The 22,724-nt window shown below is 38.1% G+C and overlaps 2 protein-coding genes across 7 annotated transcripts; both read right to left on the minus strand.

Moving 5' to 3' along the window:
* Positions 1-541: 541 nt before the first annotated feature.
* Positions 542-3,043, minus strand: LOC105047762 (protein MIZU-KUSSEI 1). Its single transcript, XM_010926831.4, has 2 exons — positions 2,198-3,043; positions 542-2,053 (listed from the first exon to the last, which is right to left on the minus strand). Exon 2 carries the CDS (start codon positions 1,800-1,802, stop codon positions 1,011-1,013), a length of 792 nt encoding a protein of 263 aa, XP_010925133.1. The 5' UTR covers positions 1,803-2,053; positions 2,198-3,043; the 3' UTR covers positions 542-1,010.
* A 7,950-nt stretch (positions 3,044-10,993) lies between these two features.
* Positions 10,994-22,250, minus strand: LOC105047768 (protein GAMETE EXPRESSED 3). Of its 6 annotated transcripts, none has more exons than XM_073252612.1 (11): positions 21,446-22,064; positions 20,798-21,017; positions 17,589-17,848; positions 16,246-16,575; positions 13,792-14,038; positions 13,234-13,518; positions 13,028-13,114; positions 12,377-12,409; positions 12,225-12,284; positions 12,010-12,152; positions 10,994-11,908 (listed from the first exon to the last, which is right to left on the minus strand). In XM_073252612.1, exons 1-11 carry the CDS (start codon positions 21,659-21,661, stop codon positions 11,273-11,275), a joined length of 2,517 nt encoding a protein of 838 aa, XP_073108713.1. In that variant the 5' UTR covers positions 21,662-22,064; the 3' UTR covers positions 10,994-11,272. The 6 variants fall into 6 exon arrangements, with proteins under 6 accessions (XP_073108713.1, XP_019707595.1, XP_073108715.1 ...); XM_019852036.3 differs by having other exon boundaries at positions 17,589-17,776; positions 21,446-22,063; XM_073252615.1 differs by having other exon boundaries at positions 11,747-11,908; positions 12,010-12,114; positions 21,446-22,065.
* Positions 22,251-22,724: the final 474 nt, after the last annotated feature.

Here is a 22,724-nt window from a genome sequence, read left to right on the forward strand (position 1 = left end):
GTGCACTGGTTATACATTATTGAGGTATCCTTGGCCTACATTGAGTAGGTTGTCTATTCTTCATGTGTCAAACATGTCCCCTCTATGGCCTAAACCATCATAAAACGAAGCAAAGCCAATGCACCAAAACCCATCTTTATCATGGTTTGTCCTGTTTGAATATAATAATATACACATCACTTCTGAGTTCCGTCCACAAAGCATCAAATTAAATAGTATTAAGTACCTCCACCATCATTTCACCTATTGTAGGAAGCTTGACCGCTGGAAATGACAATTTACCACCATCCCACGGTTTGACTACGTTCAGGCATTCATATGTCCAACCATATTTAAATCCTGACTGTTGGAAAAAGGACAGTTCATTTAATGGTTTGCAAAAATTAAGATAAAAGTTGGAAAACACAACTGCTCGCTTCATTCATCAAACAACAAAATAGCGTAGAAAAAGAGGAAAGCCCGAAGTCTGACTAAAGAAAGTAATCTCCCAAAAAAAAAAAAGAAATCATTTAGGAAAACCAATCCATCCAAAAGCATGAGGTGAAGAAATTACTAATGAAACATCAATTTAGGAACATTTATCCATCAAACTACATCATAGTGGATTCATTACCTTGGATCCTCCTATTCTCCAAATAGAAATTATAAGAAAGATATAAATACACAGCCAACTACAATATATACCCCCAGCTTATGCGCTGTTACAACAATTGTTTTGACAAACCTTCAAGCCAACCACTAGTTTTAAGCATTACCAGTAGACCACTATACCGCTATAGAACACCTTGTCTACTAAATCTAACAAAACAGTCCCCCAAAGCAAAACCAGTTTATTACCAGTAGAATTGAAGGGGAAAGAAGAAAAAGAGAGAAAAAAAAAAAAAAGGAAAAAAAGAGGAGGAAAATTAAAGGCAAAACAGAACCAACCACCCAAAGTACCATGCTTACCAGAAAGAACCTAAATCTTTTTCCATGGCCAAGGAGAGAATAGGATCAGAATCCTTTTGGAATCAAACTCTTAGCAAGTAGATACTGAGCTCAGGGCCACCGTTGTTATCAGGGTTCATCATGTAGAAGGCCTCGGAGTCTTTAGATCCCACCACCCGCTCGAACCTCGCCCTCATGTACATCATCTCCCCCTCCGAGGTGGAGCTCCCATCCCCCGGCAGCACCCCCGCGCCCATCGACACCGGCTCGACCGCCCGCAGCACCCTCCAATCGGCCGGCCCGCACTCGCGCCGCACCGCGTAGCCGCACTTCTTCCCGTTGCAGTAGGCCCGCCACAGAGGCTCCTCCAGCAGCTTCCCCGCCACCTTCCCGCCCCTCCGCTCGCACTCCAGGGCAATTCGCACCAGCCCCGATGCCATCTCCCTCACGAGCGTGCTCGTCGGCGTGGCGAGCTCGATGAGCAGCGCCGGGCACGAGCGGGGGTCCACCTGAAAGGCGAAGTGGACATGGCCCCGGCGGTGCCCGAACAGGGTGCCGGTGACGCGGGGGCCCAGGCCCGCCAGCCGATGCCTCCGGGCAATCACCGCGGCTATAACCGTCCGGAACCTCGAGACGGCCACGGCAGCAGAGGAAGGCCCCCTTTTCCTCGCAGGCGGTGGAGCGGCCGCCACGGGCTCATCATCACAAACGTTTGATGAGGAGTTGGAGAAAGCGAGAAACTCTTCCTCTGCCTCCCCACCTTCTGCATGCTTCCTCTCTTCACCCCCACCGCCCTTTCCGATGATCCGTTGGAAGTGCCTCTTGGAGAAGGAGAAGGATGACTCATGGGGGGTTCTTGCCATGATGGTCCTCATCTGCAGGGGAGCTAAAGACAACAGGAGTAAAAGAAACAGGAGGGTGGAGAGAAAAAAGAGTGGAGAGGGTGCTGTGCGATTGAGGAGTAAAGACAATAGTGGAGATTAGAGATTCCCTTCCTGCGTCTTCTTTTGGGCTTGGGGCTCATTTATTCCATGCTTCTGGCCCTTTTTGTCAGCCGCTGGGGACTGTACTGGGGGATGGCTAGAGGATTACTGACAGCAAGAGGAAGGTGACCAGACCCACCAACCTGTTTACAACAAAAAAAAAAAAAAAAAAAAAAAAACGCACGACAAACACAGATCACTGGATGCATGAGAGAGAGAGAGAGAGAAGGGTGGGGGAGACAATAGAGGAGTGATCGAAAGTGAGATAGGACCGTTGGTGTGCAAACCTTGGGATGCGGGGAGGTGGGCCCAAAGATGAGGGGAAAGTAAAAGGGCAGCTTTGACTGGCTGGGGTGCATGGGAAACAGTTAAGTTGCAGGTGAGGACGCAACAACCGTACTAACCTATGGGAGACAAACACCACAGCTGCTGTCTTCCTTGCGCTGATCTCTGATTTGATAGGGGTCGGCTGATGGTCCCTGCGTTTCGAGGGAAGAGCGCATGGAGGACCAGGTCCAACACAAGCAGATCCTATATCTCACGTATCCACAAATGGAATCCTTTCCCACCGAAGAAGCTCTAAGACCATCAAGAGGTTTCTAATTTAAGGTTTGGTATTGAATTTGGGATAGATTGCAGTACGACCAACCACTCATTTAGATGTAAAAGCTGTACTCTTTTGGTATCTTTGTGCATGCTATGTGATGCGAGACATGATTAGTTTCTCATTGTGCGCTGTACATAAGGAGATTTGGGTGACCTAACCAGAATCCCTGGTTGACCATAACATATCTCATTGTTAAAGGTCGCAGGCCTTAACCTTAGGATGCTTCTGATACTGGTGTAGAAATTCATTGGCAACCGTCTGATGGAAATCGATCGCCATCACCAAGAGCATATCTCTGACAACAGGAAAGATAGATACAAGACTAACTGTTCATGACAAACACAGGTAAGACTAACCCTGGACCAAAACAAACTTGCAAGAGACGGGAATAACATAAGCGGCATGTAGAGAGGTTAAAATGGTACACATAGGAGTGCTGCATCCGAGTACCAATCCCCGTGAGCCCTTTTTTTGTTGACATCCTTGTAGGCTTCCATGGCTACATTGTGACAAGACATTTATTGCCAACAGATTAATGAATACAAATTCATTCATACACAGCCCCTTTTTGTGATTTCGCCTACAGTCCTGGGTCACATGGACGGTAATCCTTTGGGTCCGATGCTTGCTGCCAGTCTGTGATATCAAGGTGATAATAGGAAGCCATGCTAAAGAAGTAAGGATTGGGGTTATGTCAGAGAAATCGTTAGAAACTTCCTGAGGATGGACTCAATCTTTTAATGAAGATGACCTCACCAAACTTGGACTTAGTAGAATCTACTTGTGATTACAAAAGATAACTTTAATAGAATCCACCTGTGATTACAAAAGTTAACTTCAATGATTAGCTGATATGGAGGAAGTGATCACATACTCCTAGCTAGAATGCCATCATTGCTGAAGCCGTGAACATGCAGTATTCTTGGCAGTTTGTGGGTTTGAATGTTTCTGGGAAGCAAAAGGCACATTGTTCCATGGAAACTCGATTATCCTCTTCGCTGGAGGTTCCAGCACACCCTGTTCATTTATTTTAGCCTACTAGTAGGCATATCTAGGCTGATCTTACACTTCATAAACAGGACATTCTCAGAGTTAGCCCAACACATGCCATTAAGGATTTAAGGAATATGTACGTTAAGATACATAATATAAGAAATCAGAGTTCTGATTTGGTTTGAGTTAAGAGTCTTCACTTTTAATTGGGCTGGAAGACTGATTCAGACATTATAAAGATAGCTAAGACTATCTTCGAGCATGATCCAGATATGAGATGGCCTTTAAATGATCTAGCAGTGCTGCCGTTAGAGGCATAGAATAAAAGGATATCTTATACTCCAAAAGCCCACAAAACAGTTTTTCCAGCACCAAATTGATCATTAAACAGTGCAAAAGGCAGTCATTGCAGCAGGGTTCAGAAGTTGTCAACCAGGTGTGAACAATGACAGGAGCATGATGCAAGAAACATATAAAAGTTAAACAGTACATAAAATAAGAATTTGGAAGCAAATGGAAATGTTCCTATAATTGGATTAAATCCAAGAGCAGGAAAGTTGATAAGGCTTGTCTGATATGATCCGAGTATAATTGCTTCCCAAACACAGTCAGCATGATGTCCTTAATGTTCGAATGAAACAGAGAAATGTTATAATGTGAAAAACATGGTAAGACAACAGTACGAAATGGACAAGATCCTGGTCAGAGAAATATGTCCGAGAAATGACACAGATTCATGAGCCTACAGGTGAAGATGGACCTTCAAACCTTGCACAGATTATTGACTGATAGTTACATCCACAATGCTTCTCGCTATTTTTGTGCACAAACACCTCCTTTCCCCCTTCTTTTTAGAGAAAAATACCTGCATGTTTGGACATGCAGTACGGTCACGAGGCTTCAAAGCCCATCCTGATAACTACCTTCAAGTGCACATTTTATCTAGATTCTGTACAAGTCTAGGGAATGTTTAAATGATTATTATTGCACCTCAGTTGCATGAGAATAGACTATGACCGACGACATCAGTCTTCCTGGATGTCAACAAGCCTTCTAGGTTCATCATATGCCCTCTTTTGTTTAAAGTTGCTTTGGCTTGGATGCCGATACCCAATTTTGGAAGGTTGATGACAGGTTGACCACTGAAAATGAGAATCAGCTTAGACATTCCAAGGAGCCTCATAAGGGTTAGAATTATGCTTCCATAGCCAAAACCTATTTTGATGAAAAGGTGTGAACGGTAATGACCCCCTGTTTAATATCGTTATATGAACTTATGTTGATGACAGCCTACGATGTTTCAAGTTTGCAGATTTTGGGAAGAAGAAAAGGAAATGCATGTCCAACATTACCGTGAATTTGGACATACAGTAGGTTGTAATGGAACTTTACACTAGATAAGATAATCACATAAGAATTTAGGAACATAATTATACCTAAACTGAGTTCTGATATCATTGATTCACCATAGGCCTTCTAGATCTCCTTCATGTGAACTTCCTCCCTCAAATCTCATGCATGAACAGAAAACTGGATGACACACCCGCATGGAATTAATACTGAGAAAAGAAGAAAAGCAAGATCACAGTGGCATGATTCCTATTGCAGGAGGAGATACTGCAATTCTGTTGTGATTAAGCTATGCTTTTCATTAGTAAGTTTGGAGATAATATTGTAGTCAAAGTACCTAAGATCTTCTCAATGGTCAAGACTTGAAATCAAGATGTGCAGATCCTGGCTATGCCATGGCCTTTTTGATACACTACTGTGCTTGTAGTACAACATCTATTAGAAAATTCCCCTACATTCTACAACCTTTAAGAAAGTCAAAACAGTCGCTTGAACTGTGGAATCATTATCAAACCAGTGGAGAAGGCAGTGCAATGCAGCAATATCCAGATGTTATCAAAGCAAACTTGAATAATGGATAACCATGGCGCACAAGACAAGGAGGAACAAAAGATAAAATAAAATTTTGGGAGCAAATGATATATTTCAGAAATTGGAAAGAATTCAGGATAGTATGCTGGAGCTCCCTTATGCGATTTAAAAGTAGCTGTCTCCTTCAGTCTCGATCATTACCATCCATGATATGAAAAAAGGTTCCAAGTATAGAGAGAACTATATCTACAAAGTAATGAGAAAAGAATAATCAGACATATTAAAATAAGCAGGCAAAATCCGATCATACATCTCATTAAGGGGTTAGAAAAATGACATTAATTGGTGCAGATATGTCAGCTGAAATGTGAAAACAGACCTCCACATAGACCTTGATTGTTATTGTCTGCATTGTTTTAGACTTTTGACTATTTTTAGAACATACATCCCAACTTTGTTAGACACTTTTGAGATATATGTGTAAATATGTGCAAATATTAAATGCTAATATACTGTCGAGAGGATAGCTAAGATGGTCCTCCTGCCTTCAAAATCAATGATAGATCATCCAAATTCAAGAATTAAACTGCTGAAAATGATTTACACAATAAAATAACTATTCAGAAACCAAATCATGTGTTTTGATAGTCTCTAACCTGTACATTAAATGCTTACAAAAACAAACATTATTAATTGCATTAGTGTGATAAGATACACATTAGGACATATAAATTGAAAATCCATTTTATGGATCATTATGCACACATCTGAAAACATGGCACATATAAATTCAGAAGGTTCTAACATATTAGATCATAGTGAAACATAGATGGGATAAGAGTTGTTGGTAGGAGTCTCCTCATCCCTAGAAATTTGTGTGTACAAAAACATAAGACAATTCTTCTGTGCTGGAACATGTCGATAAAGCATCTTATATTTCCTACAATTTTCGAATGTTGTTTTCAATCTTATTTCAAGTGTTTCACATGGATTTGAATTCATGAGAATGCCCCTAATCATGATACCATCAAATGATTTGCAAACTATGATCTCCCCTGTCTTATAATTTTCCCAACGAGACATTAAAATATTTAAGACATGTGATCCTCAAAAAGTATCAATCTGTATAAATATTTTAATTATTATTATTATTATATAACTTAAATTGATAAAAAAAAAGTCTGAAAGCATCGTAGAACACTTGTTTCTTTCTTCTTAGATGGATGGACATAATTATTTGTTCTTGTGGAATCCACAAGCAACCACATCTTATGCACAGTAACTTTTGGAACAGGATGCAAAAAGCCACAGCTCTTATGAATTAATAGTTGAGGATGTTGTACCAGTTCATGCCATAATGTTCAATTTGAATAGATAACTCGATAACCAGTGCATGAAACTGGCAGCAGCATGGAGGAACAAGCCTAACCTTGGGGTGTTTCTGATACTGGTGCAGCAGTTCATTGAGAGCCATCAAATGGAAGTTGATGGCCATCGCAGAAGTCTCTCAGAAATGTAGACAGGATGCAAAATACAGCAATAAGATTTTCGCTACAAATAAGAAGTTTAACAACCAGGAATTCAGATTTTAAGAACCATAAGTTTTATTTAGGAGAAAGCTTTACCTTCATGGGCCAATACAATCATATGAATATGACAAGCACTATTCTTCTATTTGCAGCTCCATGTGGAGAAATAACAACGGTGCATGATGCCCTTCCTGACTCCAGATTTAAGTCTGAAATTGAGCAGAAAATAAACCATTTCACTTCTGTGATTTTCTGAGTGCTTCCACACAACAAGGGTTACCATTGTAGTAATGCTCGAGACTGGATGTTGGTCTATGGCGGTGCTTGGCAAAATTATAACGATTTACAAAGAAAATAATGCATGCCAAACCCCTTTTCTGCAAGTCCACAACTGATAAGAAAACACCTCTTCACTTCTACTATGTTGCCTACTGTCTGGAATACATGAGCTTCTGTGGCACCATTCTTGAGACAGGATGTCAACCTGTACCTCCGGATGAGAAGTTATGATGGTACAAAAGGAGGGAAAAGCCCAAAAGCCTAGCTGCTCCCCTATAGCAAGTTGCAGCACACATGAAATAGCCATTTTATAATTACACATGAAGTATGGCACTGCTGCTTTGAAACATACTGAAGAATATCCAAGAAAACAAAAAGGCAAGAAAAAAAGTGTTGTTGCAAGTTCAAGTGCAGAAACAGACAGTAAAGAAGTGTTAAGAGAGATAAAACCTCAAAACAAGATTGAAGCATGGAGGATCAACATTCATATATACCAACAAACTTCATGGAAGAGAGTCATGTTCTTGATAACAGAGAACCATTATTTTATCCGCAAACCAAATCTAAGATACTATACATGAAAGGATGCAAAATGGGCCAGATTTACCATTTTCACAAGTACAAACACACGACAGTACAAAACTGTTGGTTAGATAATTCAAAATGCATGTTTTAGAATTTGCATAGAATTGAAGGATTTACCACTTTCCTAAAGCTGTAGTTGCCTCCCCACATTCAGGGTCATACAGTTCATCTTACCAAAAGTCAAAAGCCCAATCACCAATACAAATTATCTCAGTAAAGCAAGACAAAGCCTTCCACCATTTTGGCAAGAGATGGCAAAGTAAACAAAGGAAACAACAGAAACAGTTTTGCAGATTTTGAAAGGTTTAGGATGCAAAAGATCGAATGGAAAAGTGCCCCACAATCCTCTATAGGTAATTTCTTAGAAAATCTGCAAAAAATAATAAAATTAACTAAATAGCAGGAGTTGGCTTGGCCGAACCCTAATGCACCTGCTCGGCTTAGCTCAGCACCTCATAATCATATGAAAGGATGGACCAATTGGTGCATGTGAACCTTAGTCAAGAATTCCTTTCATGTGCAACAAAGTACAGAAAGGAAATTATTTTCCTAATATGAGACTGAAAAACGTAGCAACATGCCAACAACTGTTAGCATAGTTGGTCGGTACCTCTCCTCTAGTGGGCGTGCCCTTGGAGGAGGTCGGGTGTCTGGCTATTGCTCAAAGAAGAGAAAGGAAAAACATAGCAACATTAAGAGACACCATTGTTTGGAAGCTTTATCAGATTTAATGATCCATACAATACACAGACACGAACCCCAACTAAAGCAGTCAACTAATCATCATAAAATCTGGAAAAGTTATCACTAAATTATTAGAAATTCTTAAGCTACAACAGGCTCTTTTTTTTCTTTTCTTTTCTTTTCTTTTTTTTCTCTGTTGGTCCTTGGAACTTATCAATTTGAGTTAGCAAGCATAACATCCAAAACTTTATAATACCTGTAATAATTGATATATAAAAGCAATAAATTAAAGCAAAGAACTCATAAAACATATCGACGCAAACATATAGATCAAGCAAAAAGCCAAAAACAAGCCCATCTTTCTCTCTCTCAAAAAAAAAAGGTGGGGGGGGGCGCGGGACAAAGACTTGAAAAAGCATACACTTTCGAAAGACTGCTAAATAGTACACAAGTCAACCAAGTTAGCAAATCCGTACTTTGGTCGACTACGAAATTTGATACCTCAATTAAGCAACAGTTTTCTTCTCTCAAAATCCTTGACATGGTAATTCGAATCTGTTTGACGTATAATATAATGCCAGACATCTCAATTACTAAAAATAAAATAAAATAACACGCGTTGAAAGCTTTCAGTAAGTACCCAATTGGAAAGAGATTCAAAGGGAATTCGAGCACAAAATTAAACATTTAACAATTAGAAATACGTTGAAAAGTAGAATTCTAGAACAAAAACTAAGCATTTAGGAATTTTTCCAAGAGTTATGAAGGAGCAGATCCGAGATCTAAGGATTTGGTCCTACTGTTTGAGCGAGCAGAAATTAGGTTTCAGAAGCGCTTCCTCCGTACCCGACAAGCTCGACGCTGTCGACAGATAGAAAGCGAGGAACTTGGGAGCTTTCAACGTCTACAAATGCTCCCGCCATTCTCCGTCTACAAATGCTCCCGCCATTCTCCGGGAGAAAGAACTAAAATGAGAGTATTGAATCCAAACTAACGACTTCTGAATGCCGCCTTTGCCATTTTTTGTACTGGAATTGGGAGGTTAACATCTGTTGTTTCTCTTAACGGAGGAAGCCCGTCCTTGTTTTTAAATTTCCTTTTCTCTTCAGAATTAATCTATTGATTAATAAGCAAAAGAGTATATTTATTTTCTTGTATAATAATTAATATACCGTTCTACCACGCCAATCTCAGTTGAAATCAAGTGGCTATGGCCCAATGAATCACATCAAAGCAGCGTTTGGTCAGCGACCAGATCCCAAATCCATTCTGGATTGGGATAAAAATTAGAATAGTCATATTTTTGAAAAGCTCGTCATTGAAATCAGAATAAAATTTAAATACTACTAAGAATCTGAATTGTATTTCAAGAGATTAAGAATATTTTCATACCTCTTTGAAATTAAAACAGGAATGAAATTTTCTTCAATTGAAATCACTCATTTCTATCTTTATTCCAAAACTCCATTCCATCTAACCAAACATATTTTAAAGATCCATTTGATTCATAGCCTGAATCAAAATCGAAATAACTTAAAATAAAAGTCAAAATGATTATATTCTCCATCATCTTTCAATAAAATTTTAGGATATTAAAATATTTTCAATTATTTTTAAAATTAGAATAGAAATAAAACTTTCTACAACCAAACAATTGGAATGAGAGTCATTTATTCCCACCAAAACCCAACTCCTCACAACCAAATATGTCTTAAAATTCAACTTAAACAGGATCCAAAACCCAAACATACTCAGTTATAAGGGTCTGCCTTATATTGGCCTTGGGCACTGGCATGCTGGATCTAACTTTTAGATGGGTTGTCCTAGGTTAGTTAACTGGATCATTGGATGATCTCGGGCCAAAACAATTCATGACCTGCAATTTGATAGGTTGGGTCGAGATCGTAGTTGACCTGGTCAGGGCCTGGCCCCTCCGCAAGCCCGTATCTATAACTGCTGCTGTGCAGCGACTGGCATGAGATTTTCTTGGTCTTCCTGGGATGAAATGGCAAAATGGATCCTGAAAGCGTGAGACGGTGTCAATGCTTCTGAGACCGGTCGAGACCTTCTCCTGCTGGCATTTGATTCCAGTTGAGATTCGCATAGTAGAGTGAGTATAATAAGGGGAAAAACACCTATTCACTTGGACATGCGATACATTTCATGGATACCAAAATGAGATGAACACCACATTTCCAAATTTCGAAGTCTTGAATCCCTTCTTTTGAACCTGTGAATTGTATTAGTTTTCTTCCTGTACGCAAGGAGTTTTTCAGAGTTAGGCTATGAATGCAAGAATAATAAGGAATTTCAGATATGTCCTTCTTGCCACCGATGGACTTCCATCACTCCGAAGTACAGATTCCCAACCGTAGAACTACCACAACTCTATAGCTGAACCCAAAATTCGACCTCAAAGAAGGGGGAAAGAGACACCTATATCATATATAATAAGTAAAAAATGGGTTTGAAATAGACGCCTTTCTATCAATAATACATTGTGTAAATTGACAATTTGTGAGATATAACAAAGATAAACTTATATTCATTAGAAAAATAAACATCATTCAAACGTAAGTTTTGCACCTAGAAACCAACTCTGGTAGGAAAGAACACATCAAAGCAACACCCAAGTTGATTAGATCTGTTTCAATATTAATATTTCCTAAGTAGGCCTGGTCCTCCTCCTAAGTTAACCAAAACAAGCAAGTGATCAAAGAACAATATAAATTTAGGGGTCACCATATACAAGCACATGGTGTACTGATCAAACATACACGAAAAGTTTCAGGTAGTTTACCATTTCAGGTAGTTGAAGACAGTGCCCTTCTCCTCTTTAACCACGTTCTCCTACCCATCCCTACCTGCATGGGTTCCATCATAAGCTCCTCGCCTCTTGAATGCACGTTACCGTCAGTCTGGTGTTCAATGAACATTGGATTCATGAATACCCTGGACCCCTCCGTGAAATCTGATGACCCCTCCCCACCATCCCCTCCAGGTGTAAAAATTCTGCTCGAAGACCCAGCTTCCACTGCTTTAGCTTTTGTTGCTGACTTCATTTCTCCATAGCTATGCCAATGCTGCTCCTCTTTCCTGCTATTACTGTCATTAACATTGTCACTGCCACTGCTGCTTTCCTCTGAGGTAGAAGTATCGCTAATTGTGTTGAAGATAGTTACACTCTCTTTCCTAGAACCATGGAATGAGTGGCTTTTGGTCTTCCCATCATACAATGGCAATATAGATCCTCGCTTGGAACCATTCCTGTCCCTGCCGAGACTATAAGATGTAGACAGTTTTCTCTCTACTCCTTCCTTAGCTCTAATTATTTCTCCCAATTGATCCAAAGCTTCATTGGTCGTGGCATCCTCAGCTGCCTTTTGCTCCAGCTCTGAGATCATCTTGCCTAACATTTTCCTCTTGCTATGAAGAGATCGCTGCATTTTTTTTTGGGTTGGGGCGCAGGGGTGGCCAAACACATTAAAAAAACAAAAAAATACCAAAAAATTGGTGCTGGTAGGTTTTTTCATGCATTTACCCTCTTCTCGAGGAATCTCCCGAGGCCATGATCTTGAAGCTTCTTCTTCCTCCAAAAGAAGCAACAAAACCGAACAACTCCGGCTAATGTTATAATGATCACAAGCTGGAAGAACAGGAACAGCAGAATTGCTCTTTCATTGCCTAACATAAATAGAAAATATAAGAAGGTGATAGCAGAGTATCAAGGAAAGAGCAAATTCAGGAATAATTTACCAGCTTCCAAGCTGACAAACTTTGGTTTTGCCTGTGAGCAGGTCCAGGAAATTTTTTGACCTGGTAAAACAAAAGGAGTAAAGGATAAAATGCATATGAAAGTACTGGACCATAAATCTAATTAACGATTAGATGGGAAGATTGATAGTTACCAGTTGTGTAGCATGGTAGTCTATTACCAATCCCTGCATCAATTTACAGAAGAAATTTTAAATAATACCATTCTATAAGTGGAGAAATCTGTTGTTAAAAATTTGAAGTCTAGTACTGTTATTGTGCCAAATATAAGATTAATCATTCCTTAACTATGATATAGGAAGATGGATGGTTAACAAAAGAAGAGTATTTTGAATTTTTTCCATAGCAACCACACTGATTTCCACAAAATTTTTTAGAGTACACATAAGATGTAGGTGGGTGAGTGTGAAGCTTTCATGTAAACTGTTCAAGGTTAATCTCAGTTTTAAAAACACCCTGACTCTAATGTGTTTTAAAGCTACATAATCTTAGATTGAAAGTTTCAAAGATACAGAGTTGTTGTGATGATTAAGGGAAAAAAAAAATGAAGATACGAGGATGAAAGTTCCAAAAACCTAGAAATAGCTTAATCTGCTTAACTACATCATCCTAAGTAGGTACTTTTTATGATTGGTTTACTCTGAGTGGCTAAAGTAAAATGCCAGTAATTTTCAGACTTTTGTGTGGCAAACCTGCCATCTGGAATCATGACGAACAAAGATCTTAGATAAATGCATGCAATATGCATAGAACATGAAATCAGTGTAACAAGAAAAACAACTCACTTCCTGCAGAAAGAAATGTGAGAAGAATCCTCTCATCTAGCACGAAGTAGCGCAGATGGCTCTTGGACAACAAAGATGACAATTCCCCTGATACATGCATACACAGTTTAGAAACAGACAATGCTCATCACAGCCGAGGTATTTCATGCACTGGAGCCAAGTAGTATATATCAAAGCTATAAATGTAACAAACAATTGATGTTTACCAGGAAACTTTCCCGTCCAGTAAACAGTTCCAGTAGCAGGAGCCAACAAACTGAATATAATGTTTACTGGCTTCATCGCAGATATGTAGGTATAATTACCAGTAGTTTGACTCAATTTTCCCTCCATCTCTGTCTGAGAGATGTAAACTGCAAATCCGGAGCAGTCCACAACAGGACTAACTTGAATCACAGAGTTAGGTGCAGTTGTTTCAAGAAACTTCTTCAGATCCCCGTTTGGTGAAAACGAATATAGAAATCCATCCAATGAGCCAATAGACATCCAACCTTGTTTATGAGTTAAATTGGAAACCTTTCAGAAGTATGCTTTGACAAAAACTCCAAAAAATGTGTGTGTGAGAGAGAGAGAGGGAGAGGTTGTTAAGACTAGAAATCTATGAATACATGTAATAGGGATAGTAAACCAATATATTATTAAATCAGTTCTGCAAAAGCAGTTTCCTAGTGACAGATTGACATAAACAGAAGCATTCTGGAAATAAAAGTTTCCACTTTAATTTACACAAATTGAATTTGTAGATACTATGAATGGTTGTTTACCATTGGAATCCACAATAGGCGCGCAGTTTTCTGTACTTAAGGGGCCAACATTATTTTTCCACAAAACATTTCCAGTAGAAACATCAAGTGCCATCACTAAAGCCTTCTTGGGGAAAATCACATACAAGTGTCCATTATTTCCAGATGTAACTGTCAGCAACCTGTCAACTGAGCTAAAATCTTGGATCCATCTAAAGTGTGGACTGTGTATATATAATGAATAAAGCTGTCCTTCAGTATTTGCAATCTGCAATTGCCAGTAACCATTCAAAACCCATAAGCATGCAAAAAACATGTTCGTGAAATTTAAGGCAAACTATTTCATCAAGTAAATAGCCAGTAACATCTTACTGTTTTAACAGATCTTGGATTGGTTAATATATCATCCTATCATATTAATTATCACTGAAGAACATGTTTATCAGGTGCAGCACTGCAGATATCAATGCCAATGTTAAGCTGTGAGACCAGAGACACATTATAGATAAAATGCCATGCTTCTTCATTTTAGTGATAAATATATCACTGCTTTCAGCTTCAAAACTTTTCTTTGACACTCCACAAAGCCAGGGTCAATCTCAACTAACTTCTATCTGTGTCTTTTACATGTCCCACTATTCTCTATTTCCTTGATAACTTCCCAAGACTTTCTCCATGCAGTTGTTGCCTATGATGGATTTGAAGTCCCAGGACTGCCTAACATGCCATTATTGTTCTTGCTTTTATATTTTCGATGGGCACCTACTGGTAGGATACAATAAAGGTAGTGCATTGTTTCCTAGTTAAATAATTGAAAGAGAAAAGCAGATTGAAACATCATGCAAAGTTCTGTTTCAGCCAACCAGGTTCTTATACATGGTTGCATTGTATCAATTTTGCTACGAATAGATCCCTAAATAGCTGAATCCATCATGAAAGATAAATTAAAGGAAAAGTGAACGAAAGAAAAAAGAACCCAACAAATATAATAACTTGCATGGTTCACTGACAAGTGGACTTAGCTCATATTCCAAGCCCACAAGATTCAAGTATGTAGCTATACCTTGTCAGGTACACTAATAACTGTAAAGGATAACTGCTTTTCGTATGAAAATTTTTTTCCAATGTTTAAGAAAAATCACTTCTCTAAACCAAGAGAAGCACACAATGGATGGGCTTATGACAACATCAAAGGGGTGCACCAAGAAGACTTTCCAGAAAAGGCCACCAACAGGGATAGTTGAGAAACTCCCTCAAATGGAACACAATCTAATGCAGAGCATGGGAAGGAAACAAGACTCCTTTTTTTCATGGTGAACTCTACATTCGAATATAACAAATTTGGCTACCATTACACCGGCACTATCTGAGTTGCTGAGAAGTTATGAACTTAGAACAGATCCCTCGGTTTTACAATATACTTGTATGAGTGGATCCCCCAAATCAAGTCCTGTAAGATACATATATCAAGCTGATTATTTCTATTTCTTTTGTGAAATAGATATTAAATTATGATATTGAGAGTTGATAGTACCAACCAATTCATGAATTGGGGCTTGCCCCAGCGATCATGCCCCTCTGTTTAGCAACCGGATAATCTAGGACTGACTCTTGGGTGGTGCATGCCCAATAACTTGGACCTGGTGCCAGGTGGGTCTCCTTCCCTTTTTCTCAGAAAAATGACATCAAACAGTTCATGATATCCTACTACTTGACACTAAACTTACGGTGCTTCGGATGTAGTTCATGATCTTCTCTAGTCATGCAGTATATACCTTAATCATGTACTGGTGACCACGTGTTCAATTCACCAAATTAAATATCTTAATGTAAGTCAACCTTTACATGTCATTTCTCATTTTCTCTTCATCTTCTTCTCTGTAATTTACATTCACTGACATAATGTAATCATTTGGTGCAGCAATGTTTCTTTTAGGTTTCAACAGCATGCTCTTGGTTCATCTTGGCTGACTTAATGCTCTTCCCAGGTCAGTAACTTATGATAACAAGTTACTCTTAAGGTTATAGATTGACAAATTTACCAGGTTTATTAAATTAAAGAGTATTTAACTTCAGTTTTGCCGCCGAAATGGGCAACTTTGCAATTCAACTAGACAAATATTTCTCAATAATTTCCTCAGGAGTACATCACAATACACTCTAATCTGATAAGACAGATGCATTAAATGTTCACTGAAGTTGAATCAGAAATAGCTTGACTTAATAGCTTCAAGGTGTAATTAAAATTCTAGAAAGATATGCCCTAAAATTCTCCAAGATATTTTTTTTAAAAAAAAGAAAAAGCAGTACAAAAGTATGTTCTCAAATTCTCAAAGAAAGAAAAAGGAAAGAGATAAGTAGATGAGACTGACCTCATGATTAACAATATTTGTGAGATTAGGAAGCAAATAAAATTAAAACTAGGATTTATAACCTTAATCCAAGAAGTTAAAATAAGATAGGAAGAGATCTTACGTAAAGGGCCCCCTCACACTGATCAACGATGGGAGCAGAACTAAAATAACAATCTGTTGTATTTTTCTTACAGCCCTGACGGTAGCCAAACCGGTAAAGTACTGGTCCGGCACTCCAAAGAAGTTCCCCGTGTAGCAGGATTGCAAAGAGTCCACGATTCTTTATAGTAACGAAGAGAGAGGAATACAATATACTAATCGAAAGTCCAATAATTTTGCCTGACCCCCCAACAGTTGAATTCTGACCAAAGAAAATTTTGACCCTAGCTTCAGAAGTTCCAATATTTGAGGGTATTACTTGCAGAATCCTATCTTCTGCAATCAAATAGATCTGCCAGGGTTGCACTCTGTGAGAATCATTACCTACAAAAAGTTGTTGTAAAATTAACATATTAACTACAATATGAAAGGGGACAGTCATATAACATGCTGATCTTTGGACATATATATAGATAACAAAAAGTGGAACAACCCACTGCACAATTCATTCACAAAGCTGAAGGTCATGAGACTAAAAGAAGCCATCATCCTTGTCAAAATAATAGAGATAAAGGGAGGCCCTTGCTAGGACTTCTTGCATATACACATGCAGTGCATGAGAGTAGGATAAGTTGTAAGTCGAACTTAACACTACTAGACATCAGGTTGGGACTTCTGAGCCCAAGCACAACCAAAATTTATAAAACTTCGACCCAACCCTACCCAATAAGCAGGCTGGGTTGGTGGGTTTCAGGTTGAGCCCAACCCAAGTTGCACCACTATTCACATGCAACCCTGTATCTGAAATAATCTTCATTCTAAATCAGCCACAAACAAATGAGGTACCATTGCCCAAATGAAAGGTAAAAGGATATGTGATGCATCATTACAAAACACATAAACCTTGAATTTTAACCCATCTATAATGGACAAGTCATGATCCATTAAATTTTGATGTGTCACAGCATGCTCTCAACCATGCATACAATTAGCTTTCAGATGCCTACTTAGAAATCATAAAGTACCATGTATTTGAAACTACATCTTTCAATGGAGGGCGTACTTGCTTCTCAGAGCATGTTATTGTTTTGAAGCTTGGATTGCATAAGTGTTTCAAAAAAAATGCAAGAAATAAATGTCCTAAATGCTTAAGTTACTAAATGCATCCTTCTCAAGAATATTTTACAGTTCACACATCCAAGCAGTTGTTATTTCACAAAACAGACTACATCACAACCCTATTTCAAACAATACTAATTTTATGAAGCACGAAGAGAAAAGAAATTTAATTCCAAATGCATTTTAAGCTCTACTTGCATATCTTTATCCAAGTGATGCATTTTTAAATACAATTAAAGAGTTTACCTTCCCTCTTTCATCAGCAACAGGGGTGATATCTGTTCTGCATTCATAATGAAGAGGAATAACCCATGCAACTGTACCATTCTTTTCAAATGCAAAAAGATTCTTTCGAGAACAAGCAATAAACCTTCCATCATTTCTGATAAGAGGATTTGAAAGCCTATTTTCAGTCTTCAGAGAAGCCATTTCAACTGGGGAGAAAATCATAACATAAGACGTCACCATAGTGGAATGTATTTTTGAGTGTTCGAATGATGATTGAACTGCAACAATGATTAATCTGAGAAGATATTCTATCCAGAAGCATCATACAATATACTCAGTTAAGTCACACATCACAATCATTCCATCTAAAAAACTCTTTTTTTAAAGTGAATTCCATCTCAAAAGCTCACATTGTACATAAAGTTGCGCATTCATGGCAATTCACTATGCTTTTACTTCATTCTACCATTCAGGTCGTATTTTATATAGAAAATTATTAGGCCATACATTTTGATGTTGGAAAACAAAAATGATGTCTTCAAGTCAAAAAGAAAGGCATATAAAAGAAATAGCCTTCCATCTTAAACCCATTAAAAAAGCCTAATCCCCTAATTCTTTGAAGTTTATGAGTTGTCTTCACCATCTATCAGTTAAGACTATGTTCTCTGTCAACTTTTCCACATTTATTCTCATAGCTTCAGTTTCTGGCATTGATGGTTTTAACTCTTTAAATATTCCATTCAAATAGAAATACATATAACAGAAATGGCCCAATCTATGCAGTTTCCTCAAATTGCTCGGTGACCCAACAAGCTGGTTTTATACATCTGAGTGTACAGTCGAACATGTGATGTTCAAATTCATTAATTAAAAATAAATTAAAAACCTGCAACATGCATGACATGTCATGAACCAAATAGTTACATAAAAGTTTTGCATTGCCATTGGATCAAATTTTAATTAAGTTTCTTCTAGTTTAAATCAATTCTGATCTCAACATGCTTGAAAAATTATTAAAAGCCAAAAGCAGCAATTATTTTAGAGAGAAATAAAAAAAATAAAATTACATATGAATAAGCCAACAAGGCACCAACATTTTTTTTCAAGGAGACTGGAAAAAAATGAGATGATACGGGACTTCAAAGCGGGCAAGCCTCAAAAAAGAATAGATAAAAAATGAAGTAAGGAGAAGGAAGGAGGAAAAAGGGGAGGTGGGAAACACAAGCCCAAGCGGAAACCAACAAAACCCAAATAAAAAAACATGACTACAAATGTTTACTGAGAATGTTCATATTGAATATCTCATCAACTGAAACCTACTTGGAAGAAACAACAAAAGTTTATACTATCCTATTTGTTAAGCCAAGCTTTTATGCAGCCGAGTAAGGTGAAAAGAGAAACCATCAAATCTACCAAAAAAAAAAAAAAAAGAGCAACCATTAAATCTAGCAAAAAAAAAAAGCAACTATTAAACATGGGTTTATCTATTCCTCAACCACCGCCCCCCCCCAAAAAAAAACATGGCATGCTTTATCACTCCTTATCAAGTTGTATGTCTGCATAATTTAGCTTTTAGAATCTGCAACCATGAATCCATTTTTATACTCCTGCTGGCTTCAAAAACATCCATATATGTCTATGTTTCATGAAATTATCTCAAAATCATATTCAACCTCATACCGATATATGTTTCTAATGCTACATGCAACGAATACCATGTAAAAGCCTCCAATAGCTAGTCATTGTTCCATTTCCCTCATGTTACAATTATTCAACCATCTCTTTGTTCTTGGATTTTGAATCTAACTAGCAAATAACCTGTGCAATGAACAGGGTGGCAATTTTTTTTTTTGTATTAGATATTAGATTGTAATGATCGTCATAGTGAATTTAGAGAGGACCTTAGAATTCATATTGGGCTTGACCAACCCATTTAATTACAAAAGTCAACAAGTCAGCCAAGGTTGCTTCCTTGGAACCCACTGTAAACTTCATCACTGACTATGGGGTGGATGAAGGGAACCTCATATATATCATAAAGGAAATTTAACTCCATATTGGAGGCAAATTGGAATTTACTGTTTTTGCTAAGTTTCTCTTTGGTTCATTTATTGTATCATCACAGCATCGTCATTTCCTGGAGAGGTCATGGTCTAGGTAGATATCTTCACAGCATTAAAACACATGATGCTCATTTCTGACTTGCAGCAATTTGCCCACACCTTTAGACCTTCCTCTGATGGAAGGCCTTTGTAGTTCATGAGCTGAATTAATAGCAGTCCATACAGAAATGAGAACATCCATTTAAACCATCGTAGGATGACCTGCCCGTTATCCTACACTTACCCCACACCATCTTGGCCAGAACCTAAGCTCTTATTCCGATTGTCAAAGCTCACAGAAATGCTTTGGCGGTAATGTAACTCTTAATGTACTATTGGCTGCCCATAACAAATACAAGGATGCACAATCTAAAGGGAAAAATATTGATTATAAGAGTTGAACACATGGATAAGATTCAAACCTGGCCTAATCTAACATAGATTTCAATGATTTCATCCTATCTTCTCTATGTCCCTATCTGGCTATATGCACTGAGTGCTCATAAGTCATAACAAACAATTCTTTATCAAAATGTGTATATAGGGCCAAAACTCTATCACCACTCTATGCCCAGGAGATGTTTGACCCTCGCACAAGGACATAACAAAGGAAGATTGATTTGGAAGAAGATTTAAATTCAAGGATTTTTCTTTCTCAAGTTTCCTTAGACATTATATGTTGGTTGAAGATTTGAATTCAAGGCAATATGCTAACTCTTCCACACCATTATATGTTGATTGATTTAAATTCAAGGTGCTATAAGTTTCCAGGACTATTATAAGTTGGTTTTTGTCAACTTTATTGATTAATTCTAATTAACGTCCCGTAAACAACAAACCTAAAATTTCTATGCTGTATGCAACGATCATGCATATTTTTTATCAAAATGTCAGAAATGAAACCAAAATAATTATGAAAATAGATATTACTTAAAACTATTGAAAACGTGCAAAGATAAAAGTAAATTTGACCATAACACAATATTGAAGTATAGGCAATCCATATTGACAAAATGACCTTTGAAAAAAAAAAACAATATGCTTGCATGTCCCTGAATCCTCAGCACAGAACTTACACATCAATGCCTACTAAATCAAAATGCAATTTTGTAGTCTCGGTATTACCTTGCTTCGCACGAAGGTCGGCAAAAGTGACCGAGGAGGAGACGCCCAAATGCTGAAACTCTTGAAGCTCCTTGAATTTGAGCCACGGCTTGACCCACAACTTCGCCTCGTACAACTTCTTTTTCCCTGCTTCCATCACCTCCAGAGTCAAATGGTGCAGAGTACCCGCAACCACTTGCTCTTTCGCCTTCACCACACGACCAAACTCCAGCAGCGCATTCTGCATCAACATCATCAGAAAACGTGATCCAAGCAAACAAATAAACGGTAGAAAATTCTTCCACGGGAATATGCAAAAGCCGAAAAAAAAAATCAATATTAGCCTAGAGCATTTTTTTCTTAACGTTAAAAAAAAAAAAAAAATGCAAATGATTATAGTAAACAAACTATATACATTAAGATTTCCCGAATGGGTTAACTTTTCGATGGTCCTAAATCGGCCCCCGCACTGGATCATGATTGGACTGGTTATCTTGATGTTTGAAAGAAAATTCAGACCCTTGTTCAGAATGGTATTGGCATGTGCATTGGAGTAGGTGTTGGATGGAGGATGGAATGGACTGGTATTAGAGAGTTATTGAATAAGAAAAGGAGAAAATACATTAGATAACGTATAGAAAAGAAGAAAGAAGAAAAAGATCGGCGAACCTCCTTCTTATTGTGTTCTCGAACGGCGAAGCGACCGAGCTCATCGATCTCGATGCTGTTCTGGTTGCCCTGCGAGTCACGCATGCCTTCAAGGGTGGCCATCATAATCGAACCATCTCCTTCTTCTTCTTGGGAAGAGCAGCACAGGAGGAGGAGAAGAGCAAAGAAACAGGGTTTTGGTTTAAAAGAAACCATCTTCCCCTTCCCTCTCTTCATCAGAACCAGGAGTTAAAATTTTTTAATAGAGTTTTGGGGAGGTTGTGAGGTGATGGGGCCGGATGACATCAGAGGGGCGCGACGTGGAAGAGTGGCCTAAGGCTATGTCCTCAGCCCTCCCAGGCCGCCAAATTTCAAATAGCAGTCGCGCCACGTGTCGGTAATTTTCCTCCATTCTTCCCGTAGCTTCCCCATCCGCTCCTCGAAGGGGAGGACATCGGGCGGTGGGTAGTGGAGAGAGAAGATCATGTGGACGGACGAGGAAGAGACCATGACGAAGACGGAACGGCCGTCCATGGAAATCATGGAGGCAAAGGAAAGGAATACTTGAGAAAAAAAACCCGATTGGAACCAAAGAAACCCTCCAACCTTTCTCACAGATCTCTGAAAAAGACAACGAAATGAAAAGAAAAAGAAGCAAAAAAAAAAAAATGATCATCTATTTGGGGAACGGTCTTACCCTTAATTTTTTTCCGTCCGTTTTCGTTGGTGGGACGCTTGAGCGGAAGCCTGGACGGGGTTTTGTGTTGGGTCTTTCCTTTCTTTTTTCCGTTCTTGGAGGTGTCAATCGCGTAGCTTGGATAGGGTAAATCCTCTCATCCTCTTAATAATCATTTCGGACATCTGAGAGATAAATTCCCAGTGAATTTTAATTTTATACTCCAAATTTATCTCAAATTCTATAAAATATTACTAAATAGATTTTGTATTAGAATTTAAAATGGATCAAATATCCGACAAGTCATATGTAGGTTTATGAGATCTATATATTGTATTTTAACATAGTTTTTTTTAGATAAATTTGAAAAATTTATGTATAAATTTATAAAGTAACTTAATTTATTATATAAAAATCAAAAATATTAGAAAATTTAAAAAATAAGATGAAATGAATTAATTAGATGATTCAAATTCATCAAAAAAAAAATTAAAAATTTTTAAGATTAAATTTAGGACTCTATATTGAAACATATAAAAATATTTAAATTTATTGTATATATTTTGAAAAACATCCAAAAATTGATATGAATAAAATTGGTCCTTCCGATTATATGAAATTAAA

The sequence above is a fragment of the Elaeis guineensis genome, chromosome 2, assembly GCF_000442705.2.
Source record: "Elaeis guineensis isolate ETL-2024a chromosome 2, EG11, whole genome shotgun sequence".
Lineage (NCBI taxonomy): Eukaryota > Viridiplantae > Streptophyta > Magnoliopsida > Arecales > Arecaceae > Elaeis > Elaeis guineensis.

Coding starts and splice junctions, on each gene's coding strand:
- LOC105047762 (XM_010926831.4), bottom strand. CDS start 1,802: ATGAGGACCATCATGGCAAGAACCCCCCATGAGTCATCCTTCTCCTTC.
- LOC105047768 (XM_073252611.1), bottom strand. CDS start 21,661: ATGAAGAGAGGGAAGGGGAAGATGGTTTCTTTTAAACCAAAACCCTGT. Junction 12,285..12,376: donor ACTACCATGCTACACAACTG/GTAACTATCAAT, acceptor TTGTTTTACCAG/GTCAAAAAATTTCCTGGACC. Junction 12,115..12,224: donor GTTTGTCAGCTTGGAAGCTG/GTAAATTATTCC, acceptor CTGTTCTTCCAG/CTTGTGATCATTATAACATT.